General features: G+C 32.8%; 1 protein-coding gene across 1 annotated transcript; it reads left to right on the forward strand.

The window, feature by feature from the left end:
* The first annotated feature begins 4,260 nt into the window (after positions 1-4,260).
* Positions 4,261-18,039, forward strand: LOC141708864 (DNA-directed RNA polymerase 3, chloroplastic). Its single transcript, XM_074512675.1, has 19 exons — positions 4,261-4,834; positions 5,500-5,703; positions 5,832-5,965; positions 6,241-6,310; positions 7,262-7,320; positions 7,516-7,633; positions 7,896-8,009; positions 9,115-9,243; positions 9,436-9,852; positions 10,941-10,991; positions 11,726-11,796; positions 12,455-12,539; positions 12,659-12,811; positions 13,875-13,949; positions 14,056-14,145; positions 14,550-14,597; positions 14,686-14,800; positions 16,379-16,482; positions 17,096-18,039. The coding sequence occupies exons 1-19, from the start codon at positions 4,400-4,402 to the stop codon at positions 17,204-17,206; spliced, it is 2,583 nt and encodes an 860-aa protein (XP_074368776.1). The 5' UTR covers positions 4,261-4,399; the 3' UTR covers positions 17,207-18,039.
* The last annotated feature ends 636 nt before the right edge of the window (positions 18,040-18,675 follow it).

An 18,675-nucleotide genomic window follows, 5' to 3' on the forward strand; every position in this document is an offset into this window, starting at 1 on the left:
AGCTGAGGGGTCCATGAACCATTATTTTAAAAATATAAATACTTTATTTATTTCATTTTTTATTATATATAGTTACAAATTTTAATTACTAAGTGTTCATTTGAGAAATCTTAAAATAAATAATTTATGACTTAAAAGAAATAAGAGACTTATAAGTGAGAAATGAATAAATCATTATAAGTGCCCGTTTGAGAAATTTTAAAATAAGTAACTTGTAACTTAAAATTAATAAGTGGCTTAAAAGTGATAAGTAATGAATACTTATAACTTATGTAAGTGTTTGGTTAATTTTACTTATAAGTCAATTTTTTTAACTTAAACGAACTAAAATAAATAATTTTTAAATATGATTATCTTAATTCATGACTTTTAAATTAACTTAACATTTAAAAACATAAATTTAAAAACTAAAATTAATAAAAAAAATAAAATTAAAAAGAAGTTGAGAAAAAATACGTCGTTACTAACATTCAACTTATCAACTTATAAGTTGTAAATTCAACTTAGATAAGTAGTTAAGGGCTTATAAGCCGGAAGACAAACATGCCCTAAGTGTTTGGATAATCTTACTTATAAGTCAGAGTTTTTTTACTTAAATTAATGAAAATAAATAAGTTTTAAATATAATTATCTTAATTGGTGAATTTTAGATTAGATTAATATTTAAAAATATATTATTTAAAATTAAAGTTAATAAAAAGGCAAAAAATCAAAATAAGTTGAGAAAAAGTAAGTCGTTACTAACATTACACTTATCAGCTTATAAGTTGAAAATCGACTTATAAGTTGGGTCGACACACTCCTCAATAAGTACTTATGGGCTTATAAGTTAATAAGCAACTTATTTGCTTGTCGCCAAACATGCCCTAAGTTAAAAATGAAGTTGAACAATTTTTTTATTTAGAAAAACATTGAAATTTAATGAAACAAGTTAAAGTGGTTATATAGTACAATCATCGTGCGTGTTTGAAAAAATCTTAAAATAAGTAACTTATAACTTAAATCGAATAAGTGATTGATAAGTGATAAGTTGATAAATGCGTATAAGTTATATAAGTGTTTGGATAATTTAGCTTATAAGTCAGAATTTTTTTATTTAAATAAACTAAAATAAATAATTTTTAAATATAATTATCTTAATTCTTATACTTTAAGTGATTAATATTTTAAAAATATATTTTAAAAATAAAATTGATAAAAAATGAAAAATAAAAATAAAGGGGAGAAAAATTACGTCGTTACTAACATTTAACTTATCAGTTTATAAGTTCTAAATTCAACTTATAAATTGGGTCGACAAACACCGGTTAAGCTGTTGCGGATTTATAAGTCAATAAGTTAACTTAAATGATTTGCCAAACATGCCCATAATAAAATCACACTTATCTAAAATTATTTCAGTAAAATCGAATTTAAAATCATTTTTTTTTCAAAATTCAATTGTTAAACATTTATTATATTTGAATATAATTATTATACACTAGCAACGAATGAGATAAAATTCTACTACATTAAACATTTATTTAGAAAAAGAAAATTTTAAAAATGAGTTATGAAACTACACTAAATAAGAGTCTTAAAATGCGTGCCGAACTTTCTATTTCAAATGTTAAGAACCTAGTGGGACGGGGAGTATAATATAAATAAGAGTTCTCGATTCAAGCCTGTATATATTATACTCCCTCCCTCCCATTGAATTCAATACATTATTTTTCGGCACGTTTTTCAATATTTTTTTAAAGCATAATTCCACAATATTTTTTAAAACTTTTTTCTGATATTCAAAAAAAAATAATTAGAAAAACATTATAAAACTGTATTTTATACCAGTCTCGAAATACAACGTATAGAACCTCATGGACCAAGGTAGTATATTATATAGAGTATATATTATATAGAGATAATCCAATTTGATAAATATTTACTCAAGCTAGGGCACACCTGTAGGGAGCCTGTACAGAAAGTAAGCAATATAGTTGAGCTGGTGACTTCAAACTCTGCAAAACCCTAGCTATTAATATTCAAGACTTGTTTGATCGACTCAACGAACATGACTTGTTTCCTTTCCGTTCGACGAACATGCATTTTTGATCAAAAAAACAGGTACACTACAGCAGTTGCTTATTCAATGAAAAGACTCAACTACCAGCCTTTAATATATCTGTATTTTTGTCCTATCAGCTGCATGCTGCTATATTTTAAAATAGTTATACATACATTGCACTTAAATCCATTTCATGACTCGTCTAAAATAGTTAAACATACCTCAGATTACAAGAGTTCATTGTTCAAAATACAAGGATATATGGTTGCTAATTTTGGATGTATCATATATTAAATTTATAATTCAAGCCTATTTATTACTTCCTCCTTCGCACTCACAGCACCCATTAGTATACATAAGAGATGTGACATGATGGTTAAGAAAGAAAATGTAATTTTATCGAGAAAAATTAAAAAAGTGAGTAAAGTGGTGACATCAATTAATATTTAATATAAAAAATGAGTGTGGTGGAAGAAAATAATGAAGATTATTGAATAATTATTAATTTTTATATTATAATTTTTTATTAATTTTAAAATATATAAAATTAAGAGATCAAAACATCGTGAAAAAGAAAGTATGTACAATTAAACGGAATAGAGAGTACTCTTCCATACAATATGTTCCATTATCCCTGTCCAATTTATTACTTCGCATTGTATTGTCTTTTTCTTGACTCTCTGGAGAGTTATGGACCAATGATAATTAATTTGATGTGATATTCTTGCGAGGGAAGATATTTTAAAATATGAACAGTAAATGCAGAGTTGAGGATGTGTCAGTATTATCTTATGCCCAAGAGAATGGGGGTATGATCTCCTGGTTAAGACAAAGTCAATCTGATTTCACTTTATTTAGGTGTCTGTACTATTGTGTTGTGTTGTGATGACACTGAATTGAAATAAATGAGATTCATTAAATGTGTTTTTGGGATTGCTGTTGCAGATAGTAATAATAATTTTTTGCTACTGTTTGGTAAAATTTAAAAACACTGATTTTCTGAAATATGGTTTTAGAGTCAAACATGCTGTTAGAAAAAAGTAAGGCTCTCCCTGTTTTTTCAAAAAACTGATTTTCAGCTTTTGCCTTAAGAAGATACTGATTTTAACATCAAACCTCATCAAAAACATTATTTTTTAAAATTTTTATCATCATACTCTTTAAAGTAAGGTGATTTATAAAGTACTAAGAGTGTATAAATACAATTACAAATTAAAAATTATGATTACAATTATTAAGATATATATAAAATATATATAATATAAAATTATAGTATTTATAATTTGGTCTATTCGGTCTATTCGGTCCGGACCGAAATATTTTTTAAAAGAACCGGATCGAACCGAATTTTATTTCGGTCTATTCGGTTCGGACCGAATAGACCGAATTTCTGAAAAATCAGGACCGAACCGAACCGAATTAGCACGGTTCAGTTCGGTTTCGGTTCGGTTTTGCTCAACCCTAAAAAATCAAATGATTCATTTGTTGCCTTTCAATTTAATCTTATTAAGGTTTTCAAACGATTAAAAAAAATTTATCTATAAGAAAATTATTTTTTGAATAGTATTTCAAATTTTCAATGAATTGAAATCACCATTTATCAAGGTCTTGCGTGACATCAAGTACTCCAACTTATATGGAGCTGGGCCTGCAACACCAAAAAAAATAAAAAAAATAGACCCGGGCCTGCAACACCAAAAAAATAAAAATAGAGCTGGGCCTGCAACACCAAAAAAATAAAAATAGAGCTGGGCCTGCAACACCAAAAAAATAAAAATAGAGCTGGGCCTTATTTGGACATCTTTAACCTAAGCCTGTTAACCAGCAGTATTTCAACTAAACTCCCCATTATTTGGGCCTGGGCCTATACCCAATCTCTTTGGTAGTTTAATTTAACCCAAGGTAAATCCAATTCTCTAGAACGCGGTAAAAATGAACGGTAAAAATTAAAATTACAGCGAGTATATATAATTTAACCGAGTGTGTCAAAAATAGGGTTCTAAAAGGGTTTATGTTCTTCCCTCTTCACTTTCTCTCCTTATCTTCATTTTACACACACTTAAACACACACAATTACACACACCTATACATACACCTATACATACAATTCTGGCTTCTCTAATTCTATCATCTCCGAGCCCTAGAGCTCAATCTCTCTCTCCATGGCGCCCGAATTCATTCACATCAATCTCGAAGTTGAAATTTAAGTCTAATTTATCTTCGTTTTCGAGTCGTGTTTCGCGTCGTGTTTCGAGAAGTGTTTCGACAGTTACGTTTGATCCGAGCACGCAGCGAGAGGAGGATGAGAGTGAGAGAGTGTTTGTTCAGGATCCTCCGTGGATTACGAGTTTCGTGATGCGTAATTTGTGTAATAGAAGTAAGGAGAGTGTGAATGTGGATGGTAAAGAGATGGAGAGAAGGAAGTATTATAAGTTACGGAGACGGCAAGTCAAGGCGGAGACGGAGGCGTGGGAGAGTATGGTGGAGGAGTATAGGGAATTAGAGAGGGAAATGTGTGATAGGAAATTAGCGCCAAATTTACCGTATGTTAAGAAGTTGTTTTTAGGTTGGTTTGAGCCGTTGAGAGACGCGATTTTGAAGGAACAGAGGAGTCAGAAGTCGAGGAAACATAAGGCGGCTTATGCTCCGTGTATTGATTGTTTGCCGGCTGATAAGATTGCGGTTATTGTAATGCATAAGATGATGGCGTTGTTGATGACTGGACAGGAAGGGAGGTGTGTGAGAGTTGTTCAAGCTGCGGTTCAGATAGGGGTTGCGATTGAACAGGAGGTGTGGCTTTAGTTTTGTCGATTGTTAGTTTCACTGAATTCTAATTGGTTTGTGGATACTAATCATAGTGGGAGAATTATGAAAGAAATTGCAAAATGTGTGACACGTAGTTATATTTAAGCTGTTAGTTTTGTTGCTAAACGTGTTTTTATTAGTATTAAATGAGTAGAAATGCTTGTTTAATGTATGTTTTCTTTTTGTTGTTAGAGTATGACGCCGTGTAAGCATATGTAGGTAAATCATAAATGGTTTTTTTTTGTTGTTGCTGTTTTAAGAAGAAATTAACCAATCAAGAATTGTAATTTTACTAGTGTATGTTTGCAATGAAATGTGTATTCTTCTAGATAGGAACTTTATCAAGTAATAGTTCTAGGCAAATGCTTTTTGTTGATGATCACACAGGGTTTTGTGACGTGTTGGTTTATTATCTATGTATGACAGTTAGTTTGGCATTCTTTGGGAAGTATCTATGGATGATGGACTATTTTGTATTCCTCACGCATATCTCAATGTAGTCTTCTTAATAATCAGTGTTCACGTCAGCGCTTATACAAATAACTGATACATGTTATGCTGTACAGTTATTAAATTGTATGGCTACTGGGAGGTACATTATGTATGGTTTATTTTATTTTTGTCTGAATGTAATAGTGAGCTTATTTCAGGTTAGAATCCATAGTTTTATGGACAAAACGAAGAAGTGCAAGAAAGGTAAGATTTTAACGCAAGATCAAGAAGATGCAAGTAAAGAGACAGAGGTACTGAGGAAACGTGTCAAAAGTTTGATGAAAAAGAGAAGAACAAATGAGGTGCGAAAGATCATCAAAAATGAAGATTTTAAGTCTTGGGGTCGAGATACACAGGCTAAGGTATGCTCAGTATGGCATATATTCCGTTAAGTTTAGTAAGTGGTAAATATGTGGAGAAAGGAATAATAGATTGTATATATTATATATATAGCAATGCACTAATGAAGCAGTTCTTTTACCTTGTGCAGTTGGGATGCCGTCTGATAGAGTTATTAACAGAAACAGCTTGGGTACAACCTCCAATTAGCCAGTCAGCAGATGCCCCACCTGATATTCGTCCCGCATTTAGGCATACGTTTAAAATTGTAGCAAAGGATCCAGGGTAAAGATGTACTACTTTTTATCAGCAGTTCTAAATTTGCTTACACTAATATCATACACAAATTTAATACACAGACATTTAATTTTGAGATTTTTGGTTGAGAAATTGCCTAAAAGAATTTGTGATTGCGTATGGTTTATGCCATTGTTGGTTATGACCATGCTCTAAGAATCAATATTCTAGGAGAGTAGGCTTCTTGAAGTATGAGAAATGTTCATAATTAATAAATATTTTTCTAAGAGTTTGAATTTTAGTTTCTTTCTTTGACCTTGTAGGCAGAGTTTTGGAAAACGGTATGGAGTTGTAGAATGTGATCCCTTGGTCCTTGCCGGAAATGAAAACACTGTGAGCTAGAAATGCCTTTTATCTATTATGCTCTTACAATGCCTGTTTCCGCTACCTACAAATATGCAATGTTAAATATTTATCCTGTACACTTTTTAAGTTCATAGGGTTCGTTCAGATATTGTGCCCGTTTGGGAAATTTTAAAATAAGTAACTTATTACTTAAAATGAATAAGTGTCTTCTTGACAAAAAAAAAGAATAAGTGTCTTATAAGTGATAATTAGATAAATGTTTATAAGTTATATAAGTGTTTGGATAAAATTCAAATTTTTTTTACTTAATTGAACAAAAATAAATAAATTAGAATTAAAATAATCTTAATTCGTGATTATTAAATTAGAAAAATAGTTTAGAACACATTTTTTAAAACTAAAGTTAATAAAAAAATAAATTCAAAATATGTTGAGAAAAAGTACGTTGTTACTAACATTCAACTTATTAGTTTATAAGTTGTAAATCCAACTTATAAGTTGGGTCGACAAATACTCCGAGATGAGTCATTACGGGCTTATAAGCTATAAGTAACTTATCTTTAATAGTAAATGCTTGTTTTGGACATGCTTAAGTATTTTCTTTGCCCTTCCGTAAAATAAAGGATGTTTAAATATGATTAATCATCCAAAGAATTTACTGATAATTTTTTAATGTAATAAAATTACTCTTCATCTTTATTCTTTATTATGTTTTTAAACAACTTTTTTAAAGCATTATCTTTCAGATGTTTGATGCTAAATGAACTAATATATAAAAACATGTTGAATGGAATATGTTTTCCTACTAGCTAAGACATGCTTGTGGTGTTTGAAAAATTACAATAAAAAGTTGTAAGTGCTTCATGTAAGTTCTGTTTTATTTGGAACGAGGGAGTTTTTGGTATCAAATTGGGCACAGATGCCATGTTCTATACATACATACAACATATTAACCCTTAAATTATTTTTGAAATGCAGGTTAAGCATATGATAATTCCCTATGTACCAATGTTGGTGCCTCCAAAAAAGTGGAGAGGGTATGCTTTAATTTTAATGCTAATATAAATGTCCAACTGTAAAGAGGCCAGATTCTGGAATATATTTAGTATTCTTTCTTATCCCAGCAATCTCAGTCTAGGAAAACAATTGAATGCAGAATCAGTTAGAGACTGAAATTCTAGAATACTTAAGTGTACTAAAACAGTTTTTTATCACTAAATTTTCTACCCCAGGTATGATAAAGGTGGCCACGTGTTTTTACCTTCTTATCTCATGCGTACTCATGGATCGAGACATCAACAAGATGCTGTTAAAGGTGTTCCTCCAAAACAAATGCAGAACGTTTACGAGGTAAGAACTAGAATGAAAACCTTAATGCATCTTTACATCGTCTGTTGGATGTAAGTTGTAAAATCGTGTGAATTTGCTAAAATTTGTTGAAATATTTTTGACAAATTTTAAAACTGTATATCTTAATGTAGTTACTTCACCAAAATGATGTTATGAAAAGCATTTGAATTGCTATAATATCAAACTGTTAAGAAGGTAGCTAGACCAGAGTGTCCATTCATTTTCTAGATGAGCTACTTTATGTATTTGTGCATGTAAATAGGCTTTGGACACACTTGGGAATACAAAATGGAGAATCAACACAAAAGTGCTGAGTGTGGTGGAGAAAATATGGTCTGGAGGGGGTAACGTTGCCGGCCTTGTTAATCGTGAAGACGTGAGTGTCCTGAAACTCCTTCCATATTGTTAAAGAGCTGGTTATATACTTCTATATCATATTTACTATTTCTCTCCCAAACATATCCCATTCCTGTTGCTTAATATGTAATTGTATAATACAACATTGTATAAAATTCACAAGGTTGTCTTCCATAGCCAATAATATGTGTTTGGCTTTGTCTCACTGGTTTGGAATATGATCATGAATATTTAAATGATTGAAAGACTTTACTGTATGAAAGTAGAAGGAAATATAATTATGTAGTCCTCGAACTATAGAGGCGGCACAGGGGTCAGTCCCTTGACAATTATTTTTTAAAGTTTCGGTCGTAAATAGTATTTTACCTGTTTGAGTATGGACTTCCGTCAAAATATTGGACATAGATTTGTTTTTTTTGCCATAGAACTTTATTTTTTCAGATTTGGCATGGTTTAAAATAAAATAATAAGATACATGGAGAGATGCATAGCATAAACAGTTTCTCGTCCTCCGCTGACCAACTCAGATTGGGCGGGGATGGGTTTGGAACTAATGCGTGTGAGATCCTTTTTGACCTAAGTTCAGATAACAGAATTAGGAGAAGAGCCGGTTGATCTGTTTGTTAGCTTAGGGCTTTAGAAGAATATGATTACATTTATAATGTAGGAACCATAGATAACTCTGATTGAATGAAGCATTCTGCATCATTCAGTGAATATTACATATGATCAAACTACTGTACTATTCCTTTTCGTTGTTCTAAGTTTCCCCACCCTTCTCTCTCTACTTGCATATCTTTTTACGGGCTTAGAGAAAATTGAATGTTATTAGACTTAAGGATCATTCAATTTATTAAAGGAGGTGATTAGATGATTTTAGATAGACACAATCTTAGTACTCTTGTTAGATATGGAATTTAATGGTAGGTAGTAGAAACTATAAGCAGGATATTATAGATGCTATAGGGTTCATATTTAGCTAATAGGGAGCGAAAAGAGGAAGAAAGAAAATGGAAGATTCAGGTCTTTCCGAGAATGAGGATGGTAGGAATCAAGATAAATAATAGTTGATTGCATATATTGTTTATGTGGACAGAATATGATTGTTGATGTTCTAACTGCAGGTCCCAATACCTGTGATGCACTCTGATGATGCAGGTGCAATGAAAGAATGGAGGTGGGGTGTTAGGAGAGCAAAAAAAGTTAACCAAGAGAGGCATTCTCTACGATGTGACATTGAACTGAAGCTTTCAGTAATGTTTCATCTCTTTTTTAATTTCAGTTTCGCTATTATTTTCTAGTTGCTATGTGGTAGTGATGTGTAGATGACTTGGAATGATTTGTTTGAATAGTTCAGTTTATATTAAATTATTATTGGACTTCTAATTTTTATATCATTGTTAAAAGTTTGTAGGCTATATTTTAAGAAGTGCTAACTTGAACAGGTGGCTAGGAAATTGAAAGACGAAGAGGGCTTCTATTATCCCCATAATCTAGACTTCAGAGGACGAGCTTATCCTATGCATCCTCATTTAAATCATCTGAGTTCCGATCTCTGCCGAGGAGTACTTGAGTTCGCTGAAGGACGACCACTGGGGAAGTCTGGATTCCGCTGGCTGAAGATACATTTAGCAAATCTTTATGGGGGTGGCGTTGAAAAGCTATCATATGATGAACGCCTAGCATTTGTAGAAAATCATTTAAAAGACATTGTAAATTCAGCAGACCAGCCTTTAAGTGGAAGTCGGTGGTGGCTCATGGCTGAGGATCCTTTTCAATTTTTAGCAGCATGTATTAATTTATCAGAAGCTCTAAAAAGTTCGTCGCCACATACAGTCATCTCTCATCTGCCAATTCATCAGGTTGGTGCATCAAGATATGCCTCCAATCTCAGAGAAGTTATATTGTAGCCTACAGGAATTATCCCTTATTTAATCAGTTATATGTTGCTAGTTGGTAATCTGATGCTAGTGCTACATAGCTCTAAGTATAACTTGATTGGCATAGTATTATAGTTGTAACAGGAAAAAAGATAATATTTGGATTATGGGCTTGGGTGGTCCATTAGAGCTTCTCTAACAGGCTAGTATAAGTGTGAATATTGTTGTCACGGCGCTCGATTAGTCGCGACTAGTCGACTAGTCGGTTTGAAAAATTCGACTGGAGAGGTCGACTTGCGAATTGTGGACTAGTCGGTCGACTTGATCGACTAATTGGTCGACTTATCGACTAGTCAGTCGACTAGTCGGTCGACTAGTACAAAATCCAATCAATTCCAAAATGAAAATCAAATAAAACAATTCTAGAAACCTACTCAACATCAAGAACAAACAACATGCTAAACTTTGTGTGTGTCTGTTTTTGTTTATGTATGTATAAATTGATTAAACTGAATATACATGTATTATAGTCTGTTTATATATTTGCATAGTCGGTGTAATTGTGTGTGTACAAGGTAGGGGAAAAGGATATGTTTGGAATTAACATATCTATTTTATGATTGATATAATAGGAGTATGGAAGTGTCAGACTTTTGTAGTGGGAAACCACGTTTATAAGATATATATATAATTGTATATTATTTAATTGATTATTTATTAATTTGTCGACTAGTCGGCAAGCTGAACCCCCATCAACTCGACACGACTCATCGACATGACAACCATGTTTAATAATTTCATTATTACTAGAACAATATGCTATTTATAAGCAGAGAGAGTGAAAATTTAAAATTAGCTATATGGATAGACAGACATGAAACGGTTGGATTAGTGCTTTAACCTTTCATACGTTTAAATTAAGAGAAGATGTTACAGTTGCATCTTAATGATAGATATTCTGATTGATTTTAATGTGTTTGTTGCTTTCCTTCCAACCATAATTTATGTGATGTGCCTATTTTGATCGAGTTTGTGGCTATAAACATTTCTGATAGTTGTTTCTCTTTCAGGATGGCTCATGCAATGGCTTGCAGCACTATGCTGCTTTAGGAAGAGATGCAGTATGTTACTTTGCTCTCCAACCTTCCCATAATTTGCTTTCTTGTTTTTCCGGTAGATAAATCAACATCAAACATGCATTTTTTTGTGAATTGTATTCAAGGCAAAAAAAGCATGGCAATATTTGCATACCTGAATGTAGGAATGCCTGCAATAATCTGAATCCGCGTATATTTGTTTAAATAGTTTGAAACTCTGTGCTGAATAATGATGTAATCTGTAAGTGAATGGTTTAGTTCAGAAAATTGGTTTTCAAGTTTCACATAATTCATAGTTCACATTCCTACATCAGTATTCGTTTTTAGGAAATAATTTGTTTGGCACCTTAGTAAAATCTTTAAAAATATTATAATTCCGAAGCTTTATATATGCTTGAATCAATGTCTGGAATTACCTGTAAGAATATGTTGGATGAATATGATTATTAACCTAATGCCGATGATGTAACATGCTAATGTTTTTCGTGATTTTAGCAAAAGTGATTCATATAATATTGAATTCTTTGATATGTTTTTTGACTTGTTTCTGTCTACTTTTCAGTTTTTGTATGTATCTAGGTAATTTGTTGTGGATTTATGAATGACCCACTTTATTCTTCTGTCTTAAAACCAAATCACAGATATGACTTTTTACATTAATATACTTTGCACCATATTTCAATGTTTTGTGAAATGCCAATATAGATAAAGTAAATGTAATTTTTAATCTATGATGATGTTGGTTGTTCTTATGCAAGCTTGAAGCTGCTGCTGTCAATTTAGTCGGTGGAGACAAACCGGCAGACGTGTACTCTGAAATTGCTTCAAGGTAAGATCTGTAAAGAAATCTAGAAAGTTCTAAAGTGTGTGTGTGTGTGTCTAGGCCATTGCTCCATGAAGAACGCTCTTATATAAAGAAAACATAAAATTGCATTTAAATTCTAATTTTCACACCAAAAAAAGTTTTTTTTTTTACGAATAAAAATAGAATCTAACAAAAAATTAGGATAAAATATAACATGATCACATATAATTTTATTTTATCGTCACAAAAATGTATATATGTTATATATACGGTTACATATGGAGAGAAAACTTAAAATGTTTATTATATACTTACTGTTAAAAGATCTTTAGTTTAGCCAAAAAAAAGGTCAGTTGTTTTTGTATAAATAATCTAAAGTACCAGGTGTATAACAAATTTAATAAAGTTCCTTCATAGTTTTTCCTGTTCGAATGGCTACTTCAGATAGAAAGCAAGTAGAGAAGGTATAAACTTGGTCTAAGTGTTAGTATGGGGTACTAAAGTCTTGTGGTTTTGGTCAAATTTGTTTGTTGAAATGAAACTTGTTAGTTTTGTTTAAATTTTTCTAGTGTTCAACTCTTTATAATACCCTAATTTCATTTGACTTTTGTTCTGTAACATGTAAATTTCTCTACTGTTAACTGTAAATGTTCTTCATATGAACTGCTCTACTATTTTTCAGGGTACATGCTATCATGGAAAAAGACAGCCAAAAAGACCCAGCAAGCAATCCAAATGCCTTATTAGCCAAGGTCTTAATTGGTCAGGTTGTTTATAGTCTTTTAATAACCACCCAAAAAGAGGAAAAAACACCAAGCACATTGTGTTGACGGGACTATATCATGTATTTTATTATCAACTCAGCTGACAAATGGCCAACTTTCAGGTGAATCGGAAATTAGTGAAACAAACAGTCATGACTTCAGTTTATGGTGTTACTTATGTTGGGGCACGTGAGCAGATAAAAAGAAAATTAATGGAAAAGGGTCATATCACAGATGAGAGGATGCTATTCAGTGCATCTTGTTATGCTGCCAAAGTAAAACTACTTGATCTTTATGTTTCTTTTTATTATTGGACATGAACTAATGGTCCTTGAAATTGGGTTGTTAACATCTGCAGAAGTCCTCTCAGTCTCAGATTGCCAGCCTTTCATTTTGGTCTTAATGTTGATAGGCCTGCAGTCTGCACTCCATTTAAGTCCCAAACTTTGCAATCTTTTACCGATTTAATATGACAATTACAGATAATAGAAATCTAGTGACGAAATACATTTTTGCTAATTCCTCTGTATATTTTAGCAAGTACGTGTCACAATTAAATAACAAATACTTGATTTTTGTTGTCTAGTTGTCTGAAACAAGCTGTGGCAAAGGTGCTAGGACAAGGCCTAGACTTCAATTCTCACCTTCCCATCCCCTATACTTAAAAGTTATGAACCCTAAATAAATACACTAAAACATACAAAACTTAATTGTCTTCTCCATTTCTTTGTAAATCAAATGTTTCTACTACAATGCAGAATTTCCTTTTGACGGTTTTTTCGTAATTGACAACTCTTCAACATATTAAAATTGACGTTGATAATAATGGTTCTTGAATGTAAATTAATGGTGCATTACCTTGAAACAATTTTTTATGTGTTAAATTGTTTTATAAATATTTAGTTTATAGGAAATTAGAGATATTTCTTTATATGTTTTATGTGGGGCTGGCAGCTTATTAATAATAAGCCTAATCGTCTTGGGCCGTATTCTATTGGGTTCTTCAATTTGGTATTCTGTTATATATATATTGATGAAATCCTCGCGTATTATAGAGGACTGGATTAATATACAGTATATATATATATATATTAATATTAAACCGAGTCCCTTCTTAGGTTGCAAGCTAAGTTACCCTTGGGGTGGTGGATATTCTGTGGTTAATCCACCTAAGTTTGTCGTTCTTGTTTTATGGGGTATCATTTATTCATATCTTCGCAAAGCTGTCCTGCTTTACAAGATTCACTGCAGACATTGAGCTAGTTTCTTATTTTTGATATCTGCTACAACACCTGCACAGCATTCAATCATCTTACTTTTTTCTAACGTTTCCTCAAGGTGACATTAGCTGCACTCGGAGAGATATTCCAAGCTGCACGTGGCACAATGGGTTGGCTCGGAGATTGCGCAAAGGTGTTTTGATTCAACTTGATCTCTACATCACCAATTCACCATTTGGGGTGAAGCTGAGTTCTATATTTTGTCTGAAGTTTTTAATAAAACTAACTGAAATTTACAGATAATTGCTTCAGAAAATCAGCCTGTGCGGTGGACAACCCCTTTAGGCCTTCCAGTTGTGCAGCCATACTTCAGAACTGAACGTCATATTGTAAGTCTTATCTATGGTTTTGACTTTTGAATCACAATTTGCATGCTTACAAGACCAATGAATATTTGTTTGTTGGCTACAAATTTTGTTTTTGAATCACAGTTTGCATGCTTACAAGACTAACAAAAATTTGTTTGCTGACTATAAATTTTGTGCTGAAACTCCTTAACCCTTCACAGAGTATATTTAGCGATTAAAAACAAAATACATTGAACCTATTTCTTTTTATTAGTTTCTATATATAAATTAAGCACATTCTTATATATTTATTTAATAGAGTTAAGAGCATTTCCTTTAACGAACCAAGTATTTAATTTTTTTAAATAGTGTAGATAGTGGCGTTTTGCTCATTTGACAGTTAAAGAATTTTATGACATAGTTACTGACTGGACTATGTATTACAGATAAAAACTTCCCTTCAGGTTTTGGCACTTCAGCGTGAGGGTGACTCTGTATGTTGATATTTCTACCATTAGTGAACACATTATTTTTTCAAGAACCATGCAATGTTGAGTGACATTTCTATTGTGCTCAATTCAGGTTGAGGTCAGAAAACAAAGAACTGCGTTTCCTCCGAATTTTGTCCACTCTCTTGATGGTACGCACATGATGATGACTGCCGTTGCATGCAGGGATGCTGGATTGCGTTTTGCAGGTTTGTGGTTTTCACCGATGCATCTGACCAAAAAGACAATTCCTTTAAACTATCCCTGACACACTATAAAGTGTCCAGGATCATGCTTAGTGAAATACACGGATGAACTAACACACACGCATGCAGGCACACCCCTATATGATAACTTTAAATATTTTCTCTGCATAGTTCTAAATCCAATTTGTGTAAAAAGTGAGTGTCATGTGAGATTTGACATTTATGGCCTGCTTATTCTGAAGGAATGTAAGTTTTGCATATATAGGGCTCATGGCAAATATTGTATATCTTGGTTCATAATTCTTGCCTTGGAGCTATTGGATGTGACACAGTTTTGCAAGGAGCATATTATTTATTGATGATTCTGAGTTTGTGACGAAGGGTTATAGTCATAGTTGTAGTGCTCGGTTGCCTAAGCCCTTTGCAATTGCACGAGTCTAACTAAAAGCTTTCTTTGTTTGACGTTTGTTTAAGCACTTTCTTGGATGTTATAGAACATTGTAGGATGATATCAGTCCCTCAACATTTATGTGATATGTGACAAGTTTTAAGTTTGTCTTGACCAACTACTTAACATCATCTCATGAGAGGTAAATGGTGGTCATGTATCTTGTAGTATGAAGTTATTAGAGATGAAACCTCACACTAGGTGTGGATGAGGGATTCCTAGAAATTTTTAATCCCTATTTTATAGAAGGAACAAAAAAAGTAGAACGAGATATATGTGATGAAAATGTATTAGTTGAAACCTCAGACTACTGCAGGGTGCAGGAGGGGATCATATACATCTAGTAAGCAGGGATTCTTCACTTACCGGACGCACTGCGCACCCGATTCTTGGGAATTCTTGAGTTCGCGGAGATTCTTGGAATCTTGGGTATTCTTCTCTCACCAAAAAGTGAGAGAAGGTAGTGTAGATACTTAAATACTTAATCGACTAACAACGTTATAACACATTAGTTGTGTTATCAAGTAACGATGATATGTATTATAGAGGATTATGAGCTTGTTCAGTTGACTGTTTAATTTAATGTAAATGAAACCCTCGAAATATACATATATATTTTTAATATACTGATATTTGCAGAATCTCCTGCATCTGAATCCCCATATTTTTAGATTTGTCGAATTCCTGTATTCCCGTACAATGCACCCCCACAACTGCAGCCGTACTCATGCTTCCTTATATACATTTAACAGTAGTCATCATTTGAAACCCTATTGAGGGTAAAGAGTTGATCTCCATAACAAACCCACTACGGGGCACAAACTCACTGAGTAGCAACAATAAATGGTGTCCATACTAAACTGTAAGTATATTGGGGGTAGAAGGGTTTGAACACAAGAACTCTCCTCAACCTACCATGTTTGATGACCGACTCTCACTTAATCTTTACGGTTTTGTAAGGGGAAAGCCAGTAAATGGATCATATACATCCATTTAGCGGGCATGTCATTAACCGAGTAGTTTTGTTATATAGTTATTCTTATTATGCATCTAGTATTTATACAAATGTGGACCCATGTCCCATCGTACATTATAGAATTGTGCCAGAAATCATGTATTGTTACATATTACAGGGGTGCATGATTCTTTTTGGACACATGCACGGGATGTTGATGTGATGAATCGAATATTAAGGCAAAAATTTGTGGAGCTCTATAGCATGCCAATACTTGAAAACGTGAGCATTTCTAGTTCTCATTGATTTATTATGAAATGTGCATGCCAAATAAAGGATTACCTTTTTTTTTTCTTGCTTTCCTTATTATTATTGTGCCTGTTCATGCTGCCAGCCTATCGCCGTTATTAAGTTCTTTTTACTTCTTTAGTGTTTTGCATGTCCCTGTTGATTGTAATCGTTCTTTTTACTTGCGTTCGCTGCTGCTCTATATTAAGAATACTTTATACTCATATGTACAAAATGACAGGATCACGGGATATGCCTTGTCCTCCTAGTCTTGATGGTCTTAGGAATGTCAAATGACAAAAATACTGAGGTGTTATTTTGAAACAGTATTACAATTAATTACTGTAACATCATAAAAGATCGATTTTTACCAGTCTCAGTTTATGAATCAACAGTAATCTGAAGTTATTAAGTAATCAATTCGTACTAGACTAGGCAGTCCTGATGTATAAAATTACACATCTTCAGCTTTAATGCTTTCGTTGTCATTGTAGTGAATTTTATTTGTATGGGAGTTTCATGATCTTTGTGTAACTTACAGGATTCATAGAAGTAACACTTCTGATTGCCACATGTTCTTACATTAGTCTTGATTCTTTTAATTCAGTTGCTAGAGAGCTTTCAAATGTCATATCCAAAATTAGAATTTCCGCCTCTCCCAGATCGAGGCGATTTTGACTTGCAAAAAGTTCTTGAATCTCCGTACTTTTTCAACTGACCAACACATTATAGCATCCATGCATCCATATGGATAGTACCATTGGCACAACGCTGAAAGAGTCGAAATGATCACTGAATTTTACTGCCAAATATAGCCAGTGCTCGACCAGATTTGAAGATAGTGAGGCAAGATTGCTCGGGATTCTTCTTAGTTGCTTTCGAGGAAATCAGCCTGTAACAGGTATCTTCAGTTGATGTTATGAAAGATGAAGACATGCCAATGCTCTATTAAGGTTTGCCAAATAGACCATGTTATGTATTCTGTAATGCCCTGGAGATTTGTTGAATGTGGAAATCCCTTCCTCAGGTGCACAGGCAGCACTTATCTCGAAGCAAGAAAAATCTGCTTGTGCTGGGGTATCTGATCATATGATGGAAGGGTGCTGTTTAGCTTCGAAAGCTAGTACTTAGACTTGGAAGCAAGTTACCAGGATTTGCTGCATTCACCTACCAATACCAAGATTCCTATGTGCATGTGGACTTCAAAATGCTGAGATCAATTTAGCTGTTCCTCTTACGGATTTGAAGCTCCTGCCTGAACATTTCCGTGTTTAATTCCTCCTACGGATTCCTGAACATTTCCGTGTTTAAGGACGAGAAAGCTTAGAGATAGAATGATCTTGCATTGAGATAGTTAAATATCAGAAGGCTTGTGGTTTTGGTATTTTGTAGTTAGGTGTTCATGTGTAATGTCTGTATCATTCTTGTACATATATAAGAAAAATACACCTCTGTATCATGAAATTAGGAAAATAGAAACAAATTCTACAACTCAGACTTTCAATGAGAAATTATAGTAATGTTCATAAAATGATATTTTTTGTGGTTAAACTTCGATCGTTTTAAATATTCTTGTGAATATTTCTAAGTCTCTTGGTTTCATTTATATGTAACTTAAAAACTGTAACTTCAAGTTGCAAAAATTTATGCCAACACTTAACTAAGGATTTAAAAACAAATACTACTGATCAGCACAGAAAGTGAAATTTCACCAACAGAATCATCAAAAACTTCAAAATTACAACCCTACTAATGCTAGGATCTTCTCAATTAATCCTCCATTATAGATTTAACCTTAGTAAAAACCACTAATCTAAAAGCATTTACATATATGTGCAAAACTAGTAGCAAAAAACTCCTCCTTGAGACCATTTATCCCTAGTATCGTATCCCCTGAAACTCTACTAACAAGATAATATCTTCCATTTCAACTTCCTTCAACCATCCTAAAGCAAAGATCACATCAATTGCATCGACAAAGATTCATATTTTTAGATTTTCCATTATAATAAGAAATGGAAATATTAGCACATATCAAAATAACCAACTAGACCCAACCGTGAACCATATTTGAGCTGGTGTGAAGTTATGTGAAACACTATGTGCAATTTTTTTGACCACACGCATCGAATTTTGCTAATGGAAGATCGATTTGCATAACAAAAAAACTTTGATTTCTCAGGAATG

The sequence above is a fragment of the Apium graveolens genome, chromosome 2, assembly GCF_009905375.1.
Source record: "Apium graveolens cultivar Ventura chromosome 2, ASM990537v1, whole genome shotgun sequence".
Taxonomy (NCBI): Eukaryota; Viridiplantae; Streptophyta; class Magnoliopsida; order Apiales; family Apiaceae; genus Apium; species Apium graveolens.

What these genes read in the sequence shown, in the direction of transcription:
- LOC141708864 (XM_074512675.1), top strand. Translation starts at nt 4,400, where the DNA reads ATGCGTAATTTGTGTAATAGAAGTAAGGAGAGTGTGAATGTGGATGGT. An exon ending in GGGTTGCGATTGAACAGGAG is followed by an intron (nt 4,835 to 5,499) that starts GTGTGGCTTTAG and finishes AGCTTATTTCAG; the next exon opens with GTTAGAATCCATAGTTTTAT. An exon ending in GCCTTGTTAATCGTGAAGAC is followed by an intron (nt 8,010 to 9,114) that starts GTGAGTGTCCTG and finishes TTCTAACTGCAG; the next exon opens with GTCCCAATACCTGTGATGCA.